The sequence below is a fragment of the Typha angustifolia genome, chromosome 12 (assembly GCF_048772165.1).
Source record: "Typha angustifolia cultivar Huaian chromosome 12, ASM4877216v1, whole genome shotgun sequence".
In the NCBI taxonomy this organism is placed as follows: Eukaryota; Viridiplantae; Streptophyta; class Magnoliopsida; order Poales; family Typhaceae; genus Typha; species Typha angustifolia.
In genome coordinates this window covers 2,911,353-2,928,762 of record NC_133250.1, presented here as the reverse complement: position 1 = coordinate 2,928,762, position 17,410 = coordinate 2,911,353, and the positions used below count along the sequence as shown (strand labels likewise).

General features: G+C 35.4%; 1 protein-coding gene across 4 annotated transcripts; it reads left to right on the top strand.

The window, feature by feature from the left end:
* Positions 1 to 218: 218 nt before the first annotated feature.
* LOC140772369 (amine oxidase [copper-containing] zeta, peroxisomal-like) lies at positions 219 to 17,003 on the top strand. Of its 4 annotated transcripts, none has more exons than XM_073114417.1 (12): positions 219 to 631; positions 2,526 to 2,617; positions 2,718 to 3,023; positions 5,845 to 5,957; positions 6,719 to 7,049; positions 7,143 to 7,358; positions 7,458 to 7,694; positions 12,345 to 12,530; positions 13,776 to 13,916; positions 14,920 to 15,188; positions 15,487 to 15,568; positions 16,684 to 17,003. In XM_073114417.1, exons 1-12 carry the CDS (start codon positions 517 to 519, stop codon positions 16,801 to 16,803), a joined length of 2,208 nt encoding a protein of 735 aa, XP_072970518.1. In that variant the 5' UTR covers positions 219 to 516; the 3' UTR covers positions 16,804 to 17,003. The 4 variants fall into 4 exon arrangements, with proteins under 4 accessions (XP_072970518.1, XP_072970517.1, XP_072970516.1 ...); XM_073114416.1 differs by having other exon boundaries at positions 2,523 to 2,617; XM_073114415.1 differs by having other exon boundaries at positions 2,508 to 2,617.
* The last annotated feature ends 407 nt before the right edge of the window (positions 17,004 to 17,410 follow it).

Here is a 17,410-nt window from a genome sequence, read left to right as displayed (position 1 = left end):
AAAAACAAAAGTGAGAGTACTACGAGAAGGGGCAAAACCGTGAATTACTTATAATCAATTTAGCCCCCCGAAATGGCCAAATATGGCATATCCAGTGACCACTAGTAGTAATTAAATCATATCCCTGTTTCCGTCGATCGTTATCAATAATAAATGTAACCAGAAACGAACGCCTCCAACTTTATAAATGCACGTGAAATCACGCCGTCTCTCGAGCGACGACCCCTCTTCCTCATCCTCCCGAAGCGAAACTCCCGAAAAGAGGAAAAAGAAAAAGAAAAAGAAGAAGCGAAATTAGTCGTAAGAAATCGAGAAAGGAAACAGATCCTTCCTTCCTAATAAGTGCGAGTGAGAGAGGAGGAAGAGAAGAGGAGGGAAAGAGAGAGAGAGAGAGAGAGAGAAGGAGGGAATAAGAGAGAGGAAGGCAAAGAGGAGGCTTTGCTGTATGTCAGATCGTAGTGATCAGGAGGGATACTACGGTGGTGGATTCGAAGGTGAGGTCGCAAATCCATTGCAATGGCCGCAGCTCAGGAAAAGGCGACGCCATGCCGCTCTCCTGCCGCTTCCAGTAACGATGCTAAGCTTGTTGGAATCGCAGAGGAGGAGAAGACTCCGGCTACTACGTCCATGGGTTGGGCTTCCCTTTTTTTATTCCGTTTCTTCATTGTTGATGCTGTTGGAATGGTTTTGATGCGTTTCTTTCTTTCGCCTTTTTGGGGTCTTTTCTCGGTTGAAATGAGACGAGATTATGAGATAGTCCATGTTGGTATTTCTTGGTTTCTAATACAAACTAAGTTGCATGACAAAGATTGATTCTTTGGAGCGTTATTAAAAGGATTTTTTTTCTGTTAGTTTTTCTTTATGGATTCTTTTCATGCTCATTCGGAAAAAGCTCAAAAAGGCGAACTTGACATATGATTTTGAATCACAACAAATTCGTGGCTTTGTCGAAGTTTAAGACTACTCTAACCAGTTTGTTTATCAGTTATCGCAAGTTTCAATTTGCTGGAGTGCATTGGGTAGTCCAAATAATATACATGACGCCCTGTTCTTGGCCAATTTCGGTCTTGTTTAGATATAGTTTTGTAATTCTAAATATTTGATCCTCGCTGAAGGTCTAATTCAATCCTGATCTCTGTCCAATTTGTGCTCAATTAAACTTTAGACCTTGACTTTCAAGTATATGAATTTATGGAGACTAATTTAATGGTCTCCAAGTTTCTCTCTCTTTCAGTAGAACCAGACACTTGTTTGAAAAAAGCAGTTGCTTTTAGCGATCAATTATAGCAAATTCAAAAGAACTTGTATATCTTTGACAATTCAGAGCCAATTTTTTTATATTCTTGAGCTGTCTGGGGTAATCGGTTGACGTGAAATTTTATTTACTAACATGTTATCTGGCTACTTTTTCCCTGAACAATAGCTGAAAATTAGTATCCATAACTTGGTCCGTGTACTTTGATCCAGCTGCACTCAAGGTTGATACCCTATACACCCCATAGGCTAAAAGTCTAGATCCTACTAACATTGTTTTGTAAGACCTATAATCCGAAATCAAGTGCTCTTAAGATGAGTTCATAAGAATTCTAAGCCTTTCTTGATTGATCAATAAATTGTTCAAATGTATATTCTGGGAGACTATTCTTCATTTGGCTCTATAGCTTATATGTGCAGTAGAGATGACCACACATTTATTCTTCCAAAGTTGATTTTTTCTTCATTTTCCTAGTAAATTGACAACTATTCTGTACTCACATAATCTTGATTATGAGTATTGACTAAAATAAATCCTTGGAGTAACTTTTTGGCCTTACAGATGTCAACATTCACACTAAACTACTCCCCCATCAAGGAGAAAGAGAAAGCATGCAAACTAAATCTATTAAAAAATAGCACCCCATTCTCTCTCCCTCCCTTAGATAAAATTTTCTTGATCAGGAATTACACATGTATCTAGAGGTGAAGTTATGATTTTCTAAATGCTTCCATTGAGGTACCTTAGATTGAAGTTGCATTTTGATGCCACCCTGAATTTTTATGAGGAAAGGCTTGAATAATCATGTTGATTTATTATAACAGTACTAGGCTATGGTAATGCATATTGCATAATGGAAAGTTTGGTTTGATTTCTTTCTTTCTTTCCCTGTAACTTTTGTTTCAATTCCTTTGTGCCTTTGGAAGGAAAATGGCTTGTTCCTCCTGCTGAGAGTTAAATTAGGTCCTTATACAAGCCATCAAGGCAGCATATTTGCTTAATATAACATTCCTGTGGATCTCGGCATGGCTTCTAATTTTTGAGAAACTAATGGAGGAAGCTTTGAAGCTCTCATTTTGGAACCGGAAATATGTTTTCTGCTTCTGCTAACATTCTATCAAAGACATAATGGTGGATTGGTGGTTTGCTAGCTATTGTTTTTGCGATCTTGTTGGGTATTCTTGAATATGATTTAATTTATTAACATAGATATCATTGATATGATTTTCTCCATTTAACATGGAAAATTCAGGAATCTCAATTGTAGCAGGGACACAGACAAACCACCCTTTAGACCCATTGTCTGCTGCTGAAATCTCTGTGGCAGTAGCAACTGTCAGAGCTGCTGGGACAACTCCTGAGGTTGGTTGTCATGTTAATGCATAGGGGTTACTTGTTTGATCAAATATTCTTGTTCTTCATATAAATTAGACAGGTAATACAATTAATGACTAAAATCTAGATGCGAGACAGCATGCGCTTCGTCGAAGTTGTTCTCTTGGAACCAGAAAAGTATGTTGTGGCATTAGCTGATGCCTACTTTTTTCCCCCATTCCAACCATCACTACTCCCTAGAACTAAAGGTGGTCCTGTCATTCCAAGCAAGCTCCCTCCTAGGAGGGCAAGGCTCATCGTTTATAACAAACAATCAAACGAGACTAGCATCTGGATTGTTGAACTGTCAGAAGTGCATGCAGCAACTAGAGGCGGGCACCACAGAGGAAAAGTCATCTCATCATCAGTTGTCCCTGGTGTCCAACCACCAATGGTATATTGGTAGCAAGGACATTCAATAGCGTATATTTTCTTGCATTTAATTTGGTGCTGTTTATCATGTTTTGCTTACGCTTCTTAGATTTGCTTATGCTTCTTAGATTTGCTTATCACTCATTGATATGTTATAAATTTGTCCCAAAATCAACTTTTAATATCATTTCAGGACTACAATCTTGATTTCAAGGATAAATTTAAAGATTTTTTAAGTAAGATTTTCGAACACCCTGATAGAATAGATATTTTATCTGCAATTAAGGGGACTGAATATATAAGAGTACAGATGTAGAGAACTCTGGTGCCGCTTGTAAATATACTTGCACTGTGCAAAGCATTTAAACAGAGCTATGTAGGAGGATGTATGCACTGGGTTTGTAAATGAATAAGGAAGAAATATCCTGCACAATAAAGTCAATAAATTTGCACTGTGGGGAAGCTTTAAACAAAGTTCTGTTGGAGGATATCTGCACTAGGTTTGTGTATGAATAAAAAATATCCTGCAAATTTAAAGAGGTCTTTGGTTACCATTTTTAAACCATAACATATTGTGGAGGAGTTTTACTACTGCATTCTTAAGATCTCTTTTGTCATTCTGTCCACCATATTAGAAATGTCATACAAAGTTTTGTTGCTGTTTTCTCTTATATTTGGTTGGACAACTCTTTTATGTACTTCTTTTATCTAAAACAGATTAAATATGAAACTTAATTATTGATTAAATGTCAAATTTCATGATAAAGGAAATTTTGAAGGACAAGAAATGTAGTAAAGCTTAACACTTGTTCTTATCTTTGCTACTGAACTTGGCTTGTCTAATAAATTTGAGACATTCATTGACTAGGAAAAAGCTTTAATTCTAGAGACATATCTAATAAATTCTCTATTTTATCTAGATATTATTAGTATGAGGAGCATAATTTTTCTACATTACTACTTTTGGCCTTTGGGTTATATCCAGGGAGTCAATGAGGTAAGGAGGTCTAGGCTTTTATCTCTTTTCAAACTTTTCAAAAGCAAATCAGTATAAACTACTACAGCAACAACAGCTACAACAGCTACAACAACAATATCATCTATAACAATGTCAACAAGAACAACAACAAAAATTAAGATATTTGTTCAATCTATTTGAGGTCCACTTTGATTCTTTCACTCTGTTCAGCATTATCTCAGCTAATGTTTTTTTTTTTCCTATATTGATTGAAGCACATCTCCTCTTATATCTCCATAGTTTGAGGATCTTCAACTTGGGGAATATCACCTTTTCTGACAGATGCGCTCTTTGATCTCTTTTGGATATGTTCAAAGTTTAAACCATTTCAAGCAATTTCAGAGATCACCAATCTCTTTTACCCTCAACTTGTCTTGGATACACTTGTTTCTTATTTTACCTTTGAGTGATTCCATTCATAAGCTGTTTCCTAAGCATTTAATACATATGCTAAATGAGGAACCCAATACTGTGTGACTTGTTACATCATCCTTTATGATTTCCTAGATCTCTGTTTCTCTTCTTATGATCATATCATTATTTATTTTATATTCTTTTCCATAATTATTATTCACTGCCTCTCTTGTTCTTTATTTTCAATTTTTGAAAATATTTAATTATTTATAGTTTCTTTTCATTGTATATTATTTTGAGATATCCTTCATTTCTCAATTTGTGCTAATTTAGTTTTGTAACAGTGAACAAGTTTTAAGTGGTCTCATGCAGTCTTATTGCTATACCATAAACCAAGGATTCTAGTTTCGGCCGATCCGGAGTGGGATCGGCTGAAACGAATCGGGATCGGGATCGGTTGGTTTTCGGCCTGCAACAGTAGCAGACTGCTGCTGCAGGGTGCTACAGCAGACAGCTGCTGCTGACTAGCTGCAGCAGCTGTCACACAAAGAGAGAGAGAGAGAGAGAGAGAGAGAGAGAGAGAGAGAGAGAGAGAGAGATTAAAAAAAAAGAGGGTGAGAGAGAGAGAGAAAAAGGAAGAGAGAGTGAGGGAGAGGGAAAGATTAAAAAAAAAGAGGGTGAGAAAGAGAGAGAGAAAGATAGGAAAAAAAATATGAGAGAGAATAGATATTTCGGACTAACAGTTAGAGAGATAGGAAAGAAGAGAGGGAGGAAGAGAGATTTTTATTTTTTAGGCTTTATATGTGAGTAATTATTATTTCTTATTTTCTTATAATTTTTTCTAAATTTTTAGAAATTTCTCAACATTTTTAATAATATATAGAATTTTATTTAATTAAAATAGTCCGATCCGATACAGGCAACCGATACGGCCGATACGGTCTATACGTATCGTTTTTCTGGACGGCCGATCCCGATCCCGATATCGATTTTTGGAACCTTGCCATAAACCCTAAAGTTTGTTTCAACAAATTTGATGTGGAATATGACGTCTTGACCTAATCTATATTGGTTACAATAGTGTATATTGCATGTTGTTTAGCATATCTCTGCAATATGTCAACTATGCTTTTCCTTCATAGGTCATTCATTGGTAGATTCACTTGTGTTTTCTCTCAAAAGGGTCAAGTCTATTGTTTGAGTTTCTCAGATGCTCTTTAGAGGCATATATCAATTTATATTTACTTCATGTGTATGATAATATCTTTTAAAGGACTCATATATTTTGACTATTTTGACAAGATTAAGATGCATTCATCCTCTAGATGTGAAATGTAACGATTACAATAAACCAATTAATCATTTTGTATCTTTGCATTTGTTGCCTAGGGAATGCTTGTCAGTTGTGTCAAAAGGAGTCTTCTCTTTTAATTAATGAACTCAAAATGTTTATATTATTTCTCAAGTGCAGGATGCAGTAGAGTATGCAGAATGTGAAGCTGTTGTGAAAAGTTACCCTCCATTCATTGAGGCAATGAAAAAAAGAGGCATAGAAGATATGGATCTTGTGATGGTAGATCCTTGGTAAGCTAGCATATATTACTTATATTATTCTGGCCAAGGTTCGAAAAATCAAGATCGGGATTGAGATCAGCCTTCCAAAAAAATGATACGTATTGGCTGGATCGGCCATATTGGTGGCTTCGATCGGATTGGATTTTTTATTTACATAAAATTCTAAATATTATTTAAAAATATAGGAAAACTTCTAAAAATTTAGAAAATAATTTACAAAAAATAAGAAAATAAAAAAAGAAAAGTATGGTGCAATAAAAATTGAAAAAAAAAGATTAGAAAGAGAATGAGTGGAAGAAAATCAAATAAAAGAAAGAAAAACCGTAGTGTAGTGAAGAAGAAGAAGAAGAAGAAGAAGAAGAAGAAGAAGAAGAAGAAGAAGAAGAAAAACAAAAGAGAAGAAAGGGAGAGAGTGGAAGAAATGAAAAAAATTGAGAGAGAAATAAAAATAAATAAATTAAGATATTATATATCGGAGTTGGCCGGAGTTTGCCAAAGTTAAATCTCTTCATAAGAGAAACAATGATTATATGGTAAAGAAGAGAAAAAGAGAAAGAAAGGGTGAAAGAAAGAAACAGAGTAAGAGAGAGAATGAGAAGAAAGAGTGAAAAAGAGAAAGAGAGAGAGTTCGGATCGGGCTTGGATCGGGATCAGGATGAGCCGATCCAGTGAACCATGATTCTGGCCAGTTTCCCTAATTAATTGTCTTCACATACCTATCTTTCTATTTGTCATAATATTTGAACTATGTACTGCAATTTAATCTCCAGGTGTGTAGGCTATTACGGTGATTCAGATGCTCCTAGCCGCAGACTTGCCAAACCACTAATCTTTTGTAGAACTGAGAGTGACTGCCCTATGGAGAATGGTTATGCACGTCCTGTTGAAGGGATCTACGTTCTGGTTGACATTCAAAATAATGTAATAATTGAATTTGAAGATAAAAAGTTTGTTCCTCTCCCTCCAGCAGATCCTTTGAGAAATTACACTTGTGGAGAAACTCGAGGAAGTGCTGACAGAAGTGATGTGAAACCTTTGCATATTATTCAACCTGAAGGTCCAAGTTTTCGAGTTAGTGGCCACTTTGTACAATGGCAGAAGGTACTTTTGTTTTCAGTATTCCTTTCTTCATATGACTCTTGTTTTCTGTTAGGTTGTAATGATTTACAAATTAATTTTCCTAACACTGAGCAGTGGAACTTTCGAATTGGTTTCACCCCAAGGGAGGGCTTGGTTATCCATTCTGTTGCATACATTGATGGTAGTCGTGGACGAAGACCTGTGGCCAATAGGTTAAGTTTTGTTGAGATGGTTGTTCCTTATGGAGATCCAAATGAACCACATTATCGTAAGAATGCATTTGATGCTGGAGAAGATGGGCTTGGAAAGAATGCACACTCTCTTAAGAAGGTTATATATCTAGTTCTACTGCTCTGCTTTTAATTCATTATTGTTTACTTCATACTATTTGATTTGCATTGATCATCATGAATATTGCTGATAATGCAGGGTTGTGACTGCTTGGGCTACATAAAGTACTTTGATGCCCATTTTACAAATTATGCTGGTGGGGTAGAGACTATTGAGAATTGTGTTTGTCTCCATGAAGAGGATCATGGAATCTTATGGAAACATCAAGATTGGAGAACTGGGCTAGCAGAAGTTAGGCGATCAAGAAGGCTTACTGTGTCATTTATATGTACAGTGGCCAACTACGAATATGGCTTTTTCTGGCATTTCTATCAGGTAATACGGTATCCTATTGTTCAGTATTTGTTTATAGTTCTTTCTGGCATCTATTTGTAGAATGTTTTGAGCAAGGTATGTCCCAAGTTATGCTGAATTGGGTCATAATATTTTTTTCTTCTGAATTGGCATAGAGTATGTTTTCCATATCACATTTCCACTCAATTTTCTTTGCATGGTAAATGAAGGTGCATTTCTTGGTTACTTGTTTTCTTGCTTCTAGTACAAGTCGTACTAAAAGATAACCATCATTAATCATTTCAATCTAAATATGCATTTTCTGATTGTTGGAGGTTCCTTATGATCCTCTACATCATAATCATCCGAAATGCATAATTATCACGACCCAAAATAGGAATCATGACCGGCCATGCTTCTCAATATGCTTGAGATGCACGAAGCCTTATTAATACTCTCTACGTGTACGATGACAAAATAAATAAATAAAATGAGAATGTGCTTTATTAAATTTTATAACTAATTGCAATAAAATAAAACAATGTTAATGTTTTTGAGTCTCTAAACTAAATAAATAAAACTTCTAATCTAAAGCATAAAATCTAAAAGAGCGGAAAGGTAAATAGGTGAATCCTAAGTGGAGGTGGAGTCCAGTACATCTCGCTCAGTCGCCCCGCTGACTATTACCTGGAAAAAAATAAACAAATACAAAAACAATAGAACCCATGAACCAACAATTATAGCTCAGTGAGTGAAATCCACTCGAAAACCAAATAAATTTTAAATCATATTAATGCTGAATAAATTAAACTAAAAGCAATAATATCCATAACAATATACAATAGGCATACTCTCAAAAAAAAATAACAATGATAACAATAGAGAAATGTCACAACTTGTGACCTTGCACGATTTCAACATATTAACATCTTTTGATATTTATACTGTCATATGTCTCAATGGGTCTAAACCCTGTGGATCCATATCAACTAGAAGTCACCTCAAGATGACGCTCGAGACTTTTCTTCATAGCTGATCCGGTTAGGGTCATCAGAGGATATCACCCTGTGATTAACACACTCTGTCTTTTCCTCTAATCGTTGAGAGAAGTTAGTCACATAGGAAATTTTCTCATTCATCCTAAGACTGTTCCCTAACCCCGCCAGAGGTATTTCTGATTTACCTAATTAAATTTAAATTAAACTAGAGGGATAAGAGAGGGCTCACCGGGGAGGAGTGTGGTGGTCCCAATTTCCTTCGGCGATCCGATCCCACAGTGACGACTCCGACGGAGGGAAGAGAAAGAGAACGATGGAGAAAAAGAAGGCTGGGGGGGAGGGTTGAAGAGAGAGAGAGAGGATTAGGGTTTAATTTATAGATTAGAAGAGGATTAAATCTAATCCGATTCGGATTAGATGAAATCCCCCCTTATCAGTGCCTCGTCGCATGCTGGAGAGGGAGAGGGGAGGGGCTGCACGTGCACCCTCCTCTCTCAACCCTTAATTTTATTTTTATTTTATTTGATTTTATTTTTTTTTATTTTTTTATTTTTTTTTGTTTCTGGTTCTGACAATAATGGGATGGCCCAAATTTTGAATCTTTTAAGCTTCTTTTTCTAACCAATGAGTCGGCAATCCTAGACTACTTTGAAGCAGTTATTATGATCAATTTGGTAGCTCTAGTGTATATGCAGGTTCTTCTATAAGAGTCATGGTAATGCGGTAGTTGCAGTGTGGTGTGATTGGTGAACCTAAAGGGCTTAGGTTGGGCTCCGGCACATAGAATTAGTGTGCAAGCTTGGTTACACTTGATGAAGCAAGGGTCTTGGTCTAGGATAAGGATGCGTGAAATTGATGCATGAGTTTAGATGACCGAATTCACAGACTCATGAAGAGCGATTGATGGCATTGAATAGCTGGACTATTTGAGACAATTGATGTCGAGCTCACGTGTGAAGAGGAAAATTGTTGATTATCATATGTGAAAGTTTAATCTCATATTAGAAAGAGAGAAAAAAGTGAAAAGGTTTATATAGATTCTTGAGTCTTCACCTAATACATCAGAATAATCTCTCATGTGTAATTAAGTTATATCTAATCTAAGAGCAATATAGTAATTATGAGTTATTATTAAATTTTTAAAAAAAAGTTGTATGGAATAATATGAGAGAGAATTTATACCAGAATAAGCAAAGTTGTTTAGTTATTACACCAGAATAAAAAGATTTATTTTAGAATAAGGCTATTCCTATTCTATAAGTGAACGAGAGCTTAAGTTGTTAGGTTTGAGTTTTATTCTAAGGTTTGTGTCAAACCCTATTTTACTTGGACTAGGCCTTCTTTATCTTCCAAGAAGTTATATCAAATCAAAAGTCTTTAGTTCAAATCTTGTCATGCCCATTTTTATTTAAAAAATATAAAACTCTACCTATTTAAGTTAAGTCTAGTTCTTGGGCCTATCAGGTTATCGAGTTAGATCAACTTTTGCCACCCTTACCCTTGTGTGTAGTCATATTAAGTATATAATCCTATGATTGTGTAGGCATCAGCTAAATGATATAATCAGTCATTATTCACATGTATCATAACAACGAACACATGCTTTACATATTTTATAATTGGGTATGTATTTGTTGTACAAAGCTTTCCCTCATATGCCAGTAGAACATGTGTCCCAGCACGTGATATTGGGAATGCCACTTGGTGTCAACATGTGTCATTCCCTGTATCACCTGTATTGCTCGATATAGGTAAGGCATTGAGCAACATGTCCAAAGTGATGCCTGATACTTATTTAGCTTACTCACAGATTAGTATTCTTTGCTAGTAGGCTTACTTCCTAGACTAAAAATAAGAAAATAAGGAGAAAGAGATATCTACAAAAGGAGATTGATCGAAGAATGGGAACTTCAAATACCATTCACATGATCTGCTTGTCTTATTTTCTGTTCTTATTTTCTTTAGGTTAGCAAGCAAATCCGAGATTAATCATCCTAGATGTAGCAAATTGAAGCTAGGTCTATTATTTGTAACAGTCATTTACATAGATCTAGATTTTGTGCTAGATCTATGTAAAATACTCTTCAAAACATAGAAATCAAAGGGTAAGGGAAATCATTTGATATTGTGTGTTGAATCATATTTTTCAATTGACTCTTGCTATATAGGCCTTTACAAAATTATCTAGCGATAAAAGAATCTACTGTCAGCTTTAATATATATATTAGAACTTAAAATATGTATAAATATCCTAAAAACTATTTAGAGGCATGCTAGTGTGCTAGTAGCACACTAGAGCTTGCCGAGTTAGGACGGGGCATGCCACTAGCATAACAATCCTTGAAAATAATATTCAGAACCTTCTGACTTTGATAGCATTAGTTCTATACTGAACATGCTATATTTTGTGTATATGATGATCACACTTGCACCATGTGCATGGACTGAAAGAGGGCCTCTATATCTTGGTAGTGCCCAATAGGTCAAGAACAGGGAAATATTACTACAGTATTATGTTAGAGCACATGTCTGAGGCCCTACTTTGTAGATTTAGACAATCATATACTATCCTTCGACATATGCAGTGGTTGATTACTAGTGTTTGAAGAGTCTTTGTCCTCTGTCCCTCCACCAATAAGTGATACATATAAGGTAGGGAATACCTAGACTTAGCAGTACCAACGACTACAGAATGAGCAATGTTAGGAGGCTTGGATATGTTTTTCTGCACCGATGCAATGTTGAGGATTTTTAGATAATGAGGTGGGCTTTACAATCAAGTTCCCTCTTCTGTGGACACAAATAATCGGTGAGTTGTTCCCTGAACAAGTTCAGGTGATACTAGTATTAACCTCTACTCCTCTCCTTGGAGTAATACAAGGTAGTTTGAGTTGCATAGTGCCCCAATAGATGGAGTGTGAAGTGATATAATGTGTAGTAAATATTTGCAATGGGACTTGACTGTATAAATTGATTATGTTTATGTTACTCATGCTCTTTCTATGTATGTATCTCAAAAATTAACTATATGATTATATATTATTGACTTATTGTAATCACACGTTATATGCTCATGTTTCACATACATGTATTTTGTGCACCAAGCAATTGTCTTTACGCACAAGATGTGTTCTACTTGCTAAGAGTTAGGCTCACTACCTGCTGTGATGATTACAGCATCAGGTCTAGCGTTAGGTGTCTCCCTTTATTTCGTGTAGCTTGTAGTAAGGCTAGACAACCCCGATGTACTCACAACTCTAGCATGTATCTTGGAATTGTGTTTTCTCCATATGGTCTGTCGAGGCCTGAGGCGCTCCTTACTAAGGTTTTATTTTTTATTTTTTTGTTACCCGTTGGTTGTGATATTTTTGTTGTTAAGCCTTCCCAGCCAATTATTTCATGTTGCATATGCTTTTTAAAACTTTGCTTCCAATAAATAGAGATATTTTTTACTTTTTGGTGTCTCATGGAGGTTTGTTCATTCCGTCACATACTTTGTCTCTGTTAGCTCTATCAAATTGATAAAAAGTTCTAGCATAAAGACATGCACTTCTAAAATCCTTTTATCTGTTGGTCTTTAATAGTTGAGGTCCTGGTCTACTTGCAGATTATTCTGCAATCTTCTCATGATTGTTAAATATATCATTTTCTCAATCTTGGAATAACTTGGTTCCTCCACGTCATCTGTTTGTAGGATGGTAAGATAGAAGCAGAAGTAAAACTAACTGGAATTCTCAGTTTAGGTGCGTTACAACCTGGGGAATCAAGAAAATATGGTACAACTATTGCTCCAGGTCTATATGCACCAGTTCATCAACATTTCTTTGTTGCTCGTATGGACATGGCTGTTGATTGTAAGCCTAATGAACCATTCAACCAGGTGCATTATACACAGTTGTTACCACTTCATTTCATTACCACTGTTTCCTTTTTAACTTTTTGTCTGCCTTTCCAGTTATATCATATGCTTCTTGTCATAATTTTCATTTATGTGCTAGTTATTAGGTTGTCTAAATTTCTTTATACTATTAGTTTTCAAGGCCCTTGCAATAGTAAGTTCTAAACAGAGTTTCATGTCAATCTACATCAATTTTTTACCACCGTAGCAACATAAAATAGCTTTCTTATTTCTTGTTGTTAAAAGCATGAAAAATTTGTGGCTGAATGATAAATCAATGCTCTCTCTTTCTAAGAAAAAGATAGAGAAAGTGACTTGGTTTCTTTTTGCAAACAACATAAAGTTTTACTAATCTCAAATGAGTCTGAACAAAGTGATGATCAATAATTTTTCTTGCTCACTCTTATATAATTTGCATTTGTAGTTGTACGGGTATAACTCATGCACAGAGCAACAATGATATCCGTAATCGTTGGATGATTCTAACATATTATCAGCTTTCTTCTCTCTGTTCTCCCAATTGGACATTATACAATAGACATATGAAATGCTTTACTTTGATTGACTTTTCAAACTCTAATTTCACTCTTATAGTAGCTTGAAATGACTTACCAGTTTCAAAAATCTGGTGCCTATTATTAATCTTCCATTGTGGGGAGGATCAGAATCGTAACTTTTGTTTTTGGAAGGTCTTCCTAAGAAGTTATAACTTGATAAATTTGCCTGGTCCACCATTAACTTTATTAGGTTTGAAAAGTGAACATATAAGTTTGATAGGGTTGATTTCTAGTAACCTGGAGAAATTAATAAATGGACTAATGAAGTACAACTTTTTGTTTGAAGAAATTGTACTGTATCATTAAACAAATATAGTAGGAAACACTTAATAATATGAGAGAATAACCATTGCATCCACTTCCTAATGAAGTTGTCAAAGATTGTAAAATACTGTTTGGCATTTGAAGAGATCACATGATAATGCTTTTCCTTTTCCTTAAAGATGTGTAATTATTTCTTTTCAAACTCAAGTGTAGGTTTTATTTTCTTTTAGGACAAAACTGTTAATTAACACTATTATATTCTTGTTCATGAGTTTTATTTCCCTTGTTTGTTTATTGTCCTTCTGGTTTTATAAGAATGTCACAATCATACTATTTTCTGCTTTTTTTGAGGCCTACTATTATGATTCAATATGATTACTGGTATGAAGGTGTCCTCTGATGTTAGGTGGTTGAGGTGAATGTGAAAGTTGAAGAAATGGGCAAACATAATATCCACAATAATGCCTTTTATGCTGAAGAAAAGCTTCTCAAATCCGAGTTGGCAGCTATGCGTGATTGTGATCTTACATCTGCACGCCACTGGATTGTAGGCCACTATAATTCTTTGATCTTTTTTTATTTCATGATACTGTCAGTACAATTCTTTTTCTTTGTTATGTCCAGATTCTGAAGTGTTTCAAAGTTCTAACATGCAATACTTTTAGAGTATCAACCACTGTTCTAGAAAGAGATCCATGTGCCCTGATATGAATTTCTGGTCCCTGTGCCACCCTGTATAGATATAACTCACAGGCTTGCATATGAATTATTGGAGCCTTATATGTTTAATTTTTTTAACTGCAAGTATTAATAAACATGCGCCAAAAAGTCCCTGTAAGAGAAGTGTCCATCTTCCATATTCCTTGTAAGAGAAGACAAGCAAAAGAAAACTTGAAGTGGTGAGGCTGTTGTGTGGAATGCTTTGTGGTATGTATTTATTCATTATTTATTTGAAGATGCTCTATTGGAAGATTTTGGAAGAGAAATGTGTGAGAGGTATGCTTTTGGATTGCGGGAGAAAACATGTGTGCAAGAGCAAGCAAGATGGAGGAAGGGAGAATGTTCTTGTTAATTAGTTGATGCAAGAATCCCTATAAAAGAAAAAGAAAAAGAAAATGGTAAAAAGAGAAATTTTGTTGCTTATTTGCACTGGAATTTTCTTAACCAAAACTATATTGGAATACAGCCAAGTGCTCTTTTTTATTCCTTTAGATATATCTCAATAGCTATAGGAATCAGTTTTTCCTTGTAGTGTTTTCATGTATCAGAATTTGCTTATGGATGTTAGCTACTTGTTGGGAATTTGACCAGCCAAATTTGAGAGAACACTGGAACCCAGTCTATTATAAGTTTTGATTTGCTGTTATTTCTATGTGAACTTTTCTTTGTTGATACTAAGGTTAATTTTTGGTTGTCAACCTCAAGAACTGAAAATTCTACTCCTTGAATTTAGATACTTCCTAGTTAATGTAGTTAAAAATTCAACATTCACTTATAAGCAGGACTTTTATGAACTTTGTATTTACTAATTATATATTTGTTTTATTCAGGTTAGGAACACAAGAACCGTAAATCGTTCTGGTCAACCAACAGGCTACAAGCTCATCCCTGGTTCAAATTGCCTTCCCTTAGCTGGTCCAGAGGCAAAATTCTTAAGAAGAGCTGCATTTTTGAAGCACAATCTATGGGTTACACCATATAAACATGATGAGATGTTTCCAGGAGGAGAGTTTCCAAATCAAAATCCACGTGTAAATGAGGGGTTAGCTACATGGGTTAAGAAGAATAGAGCACTGGAGGAAACTGATATTGTTCTCTGGTTAGTTTCTAATAATTTTTGAATTGAGACAAGTCATGGAACGTCAATGATGCTGCATTTGCCTTGTTTTGGTGTTTTTGTAGAAGTCCTTCATTGTGCCTTTTTTTTTTGCTACCTTCTTTGTGTACTTTTGATCATTGGAAGTCCTTCATTTTGCTACCTTCTAAGTTTTGGATAGTATTTTTTATCTCTTAGCTTATAAATCTTTGGAATTCAGATAGCTCCTATTTAAGTTCCATGTTTTAGATATTCTCTTCTGGCTATCTCATCTTTTTTCTTTTCTTTTTTGTAAATACAGGTATGTCTTTGGGGTTACCCATATTCCACGCTTAGAAGATTGGCCTGTCATGCCAGTGGAACGCATAGGTTTTATGCTCATGGTACTGGTTCCTTGTGCAGCTTATTTGTTAGCATTTCATTCTTTGTCATCATGAATTCATCTTTATCATACCTAAACATGGTGTTATTGGGCGATAATTTTGTTCGCTGTGAGTTAAGCTTGGTGATGCACAACTACTGGCTTGTGAAGGTTATAACCATTGATATTGGAATACTTTATATCTCATATTACTTAAAAGTAATTTTCTTATCCTAATAGATAGTTTCTAATTCTACGTAACGTTAACAACTACAGAAAACTAAAGTTTAACCCAGTGCCCTGGTTTGCAATATATCGAGTCATCCTGTTAAAGTGTTCACTAGTTATTTTGAATTATAGGTTGAATGAATTTGATCATGGGCGTACAGTATATAAGCAATCTCCAAATCTTATATGTAATTCATCTAAGAAGGTCAATGCTTTAGTTTATTTAAACAAGTCTGTGTACTCTAGTTTTAAGTTTGTATTTTTAGTGACTTGTATACAACTGTATTACTCATGTTTATCGTCAGTTCCTTCTCATTTTCCGTAGGAGTGAAATGAGCCAAACCTTTTGACAACTCAACCTATCTGGACATTTTTAGCTTCTTGTTGAATGTGGCAATGGAGTTTGCTGTTATAATAAATAGAAAAGAATAAAAAAAAAATGAAATGTTATAGCAACATCAACAACGAGAATCGTGCATTTGTCTAAATTACTTGGGGGTTGGGTACGTGAATGATGAATCCATTTTGTCCATTCAGCCCTGTACCTTTATTTAACAGGCATTTGATAAGTTTATTGCCATTGTCTGAATTACTCAGGGTTGGTATGTCTTATATTTCTCATAGATTTTACATTGCTTAAACACCTGATGAATCCTAACTTGTGAGCAATGTAACATCTCATTCTCTGACCTTGCTTAAAGGAAGTTCATCTGTCTTTCAATACTTGACTGTATCATTCTGTGCTCCATTGGGCTTTGATCGATAGCAACCTACTGATTCATACGAGTTATTTGTTGCAGCATTCATTATCTGTTTGTGAAGATTACTATGATATCCTTACTTTATATTTCCCTTGGCTTCCATTAATATTGTTTGAGCACATCTTAAAAGTGTTTGATAATTATGCAGCCTCATGGCTTCTTCAACTGCTCCCCGGCGGTGGATGTGCCTCCTAACCCTACAGATGCTGAGAACAAGGATAACGGAACACCCAAGTTGATTCAGAGCTCTCTGCTTGCTAAACTCTGAGAGGAAGTTGAAACGATCAGATGGAATGAAAGCTTGTTTGATAGTTCTACATGAACGTTGCAATAACCTGATATGATTGGATTTGTTTGATTGCATCATGGTGTTGTTTTGATCTGATTATATAAATTAGGACCATAAACATTGTTAATAGGAAATTAAGATTGATGTTGTCGAGCAATAAAAGGGAGGACATACCAGAGAAAAGAACGGAGTTACATCCGATGATGAGCAAGCAGGCCACCTCTGGATCCCTCTGCCTCCACCTAGTCCCAAGGGTTTAAAGCTGTTGGATCCAGGGAAATTGAAGAAAACGTAGCTAAAATTACCAAGAGGCTAATCCTAAATGCGTAGTCCATCACATAGTGCTTGATTGTAAATGTCTGCTCGCTAAGTAACCCTAAATTAAATGGGATTACCAGCAGGTGGATTTCTTGGCCCAGCATGCCATTCACCTAAGGTCTTCTGGCCAATGGTCAAGTGAGCAGCTAGACGCCATCTATAACCTTGCCTAATTCTATAATAATGACCTCTTAGAAAGGAAAAGAAAATCTCTAAAGGCAAAGTATATTATAAATTGAGCTATAGGAGGAGTCAGAATCCTCTAACA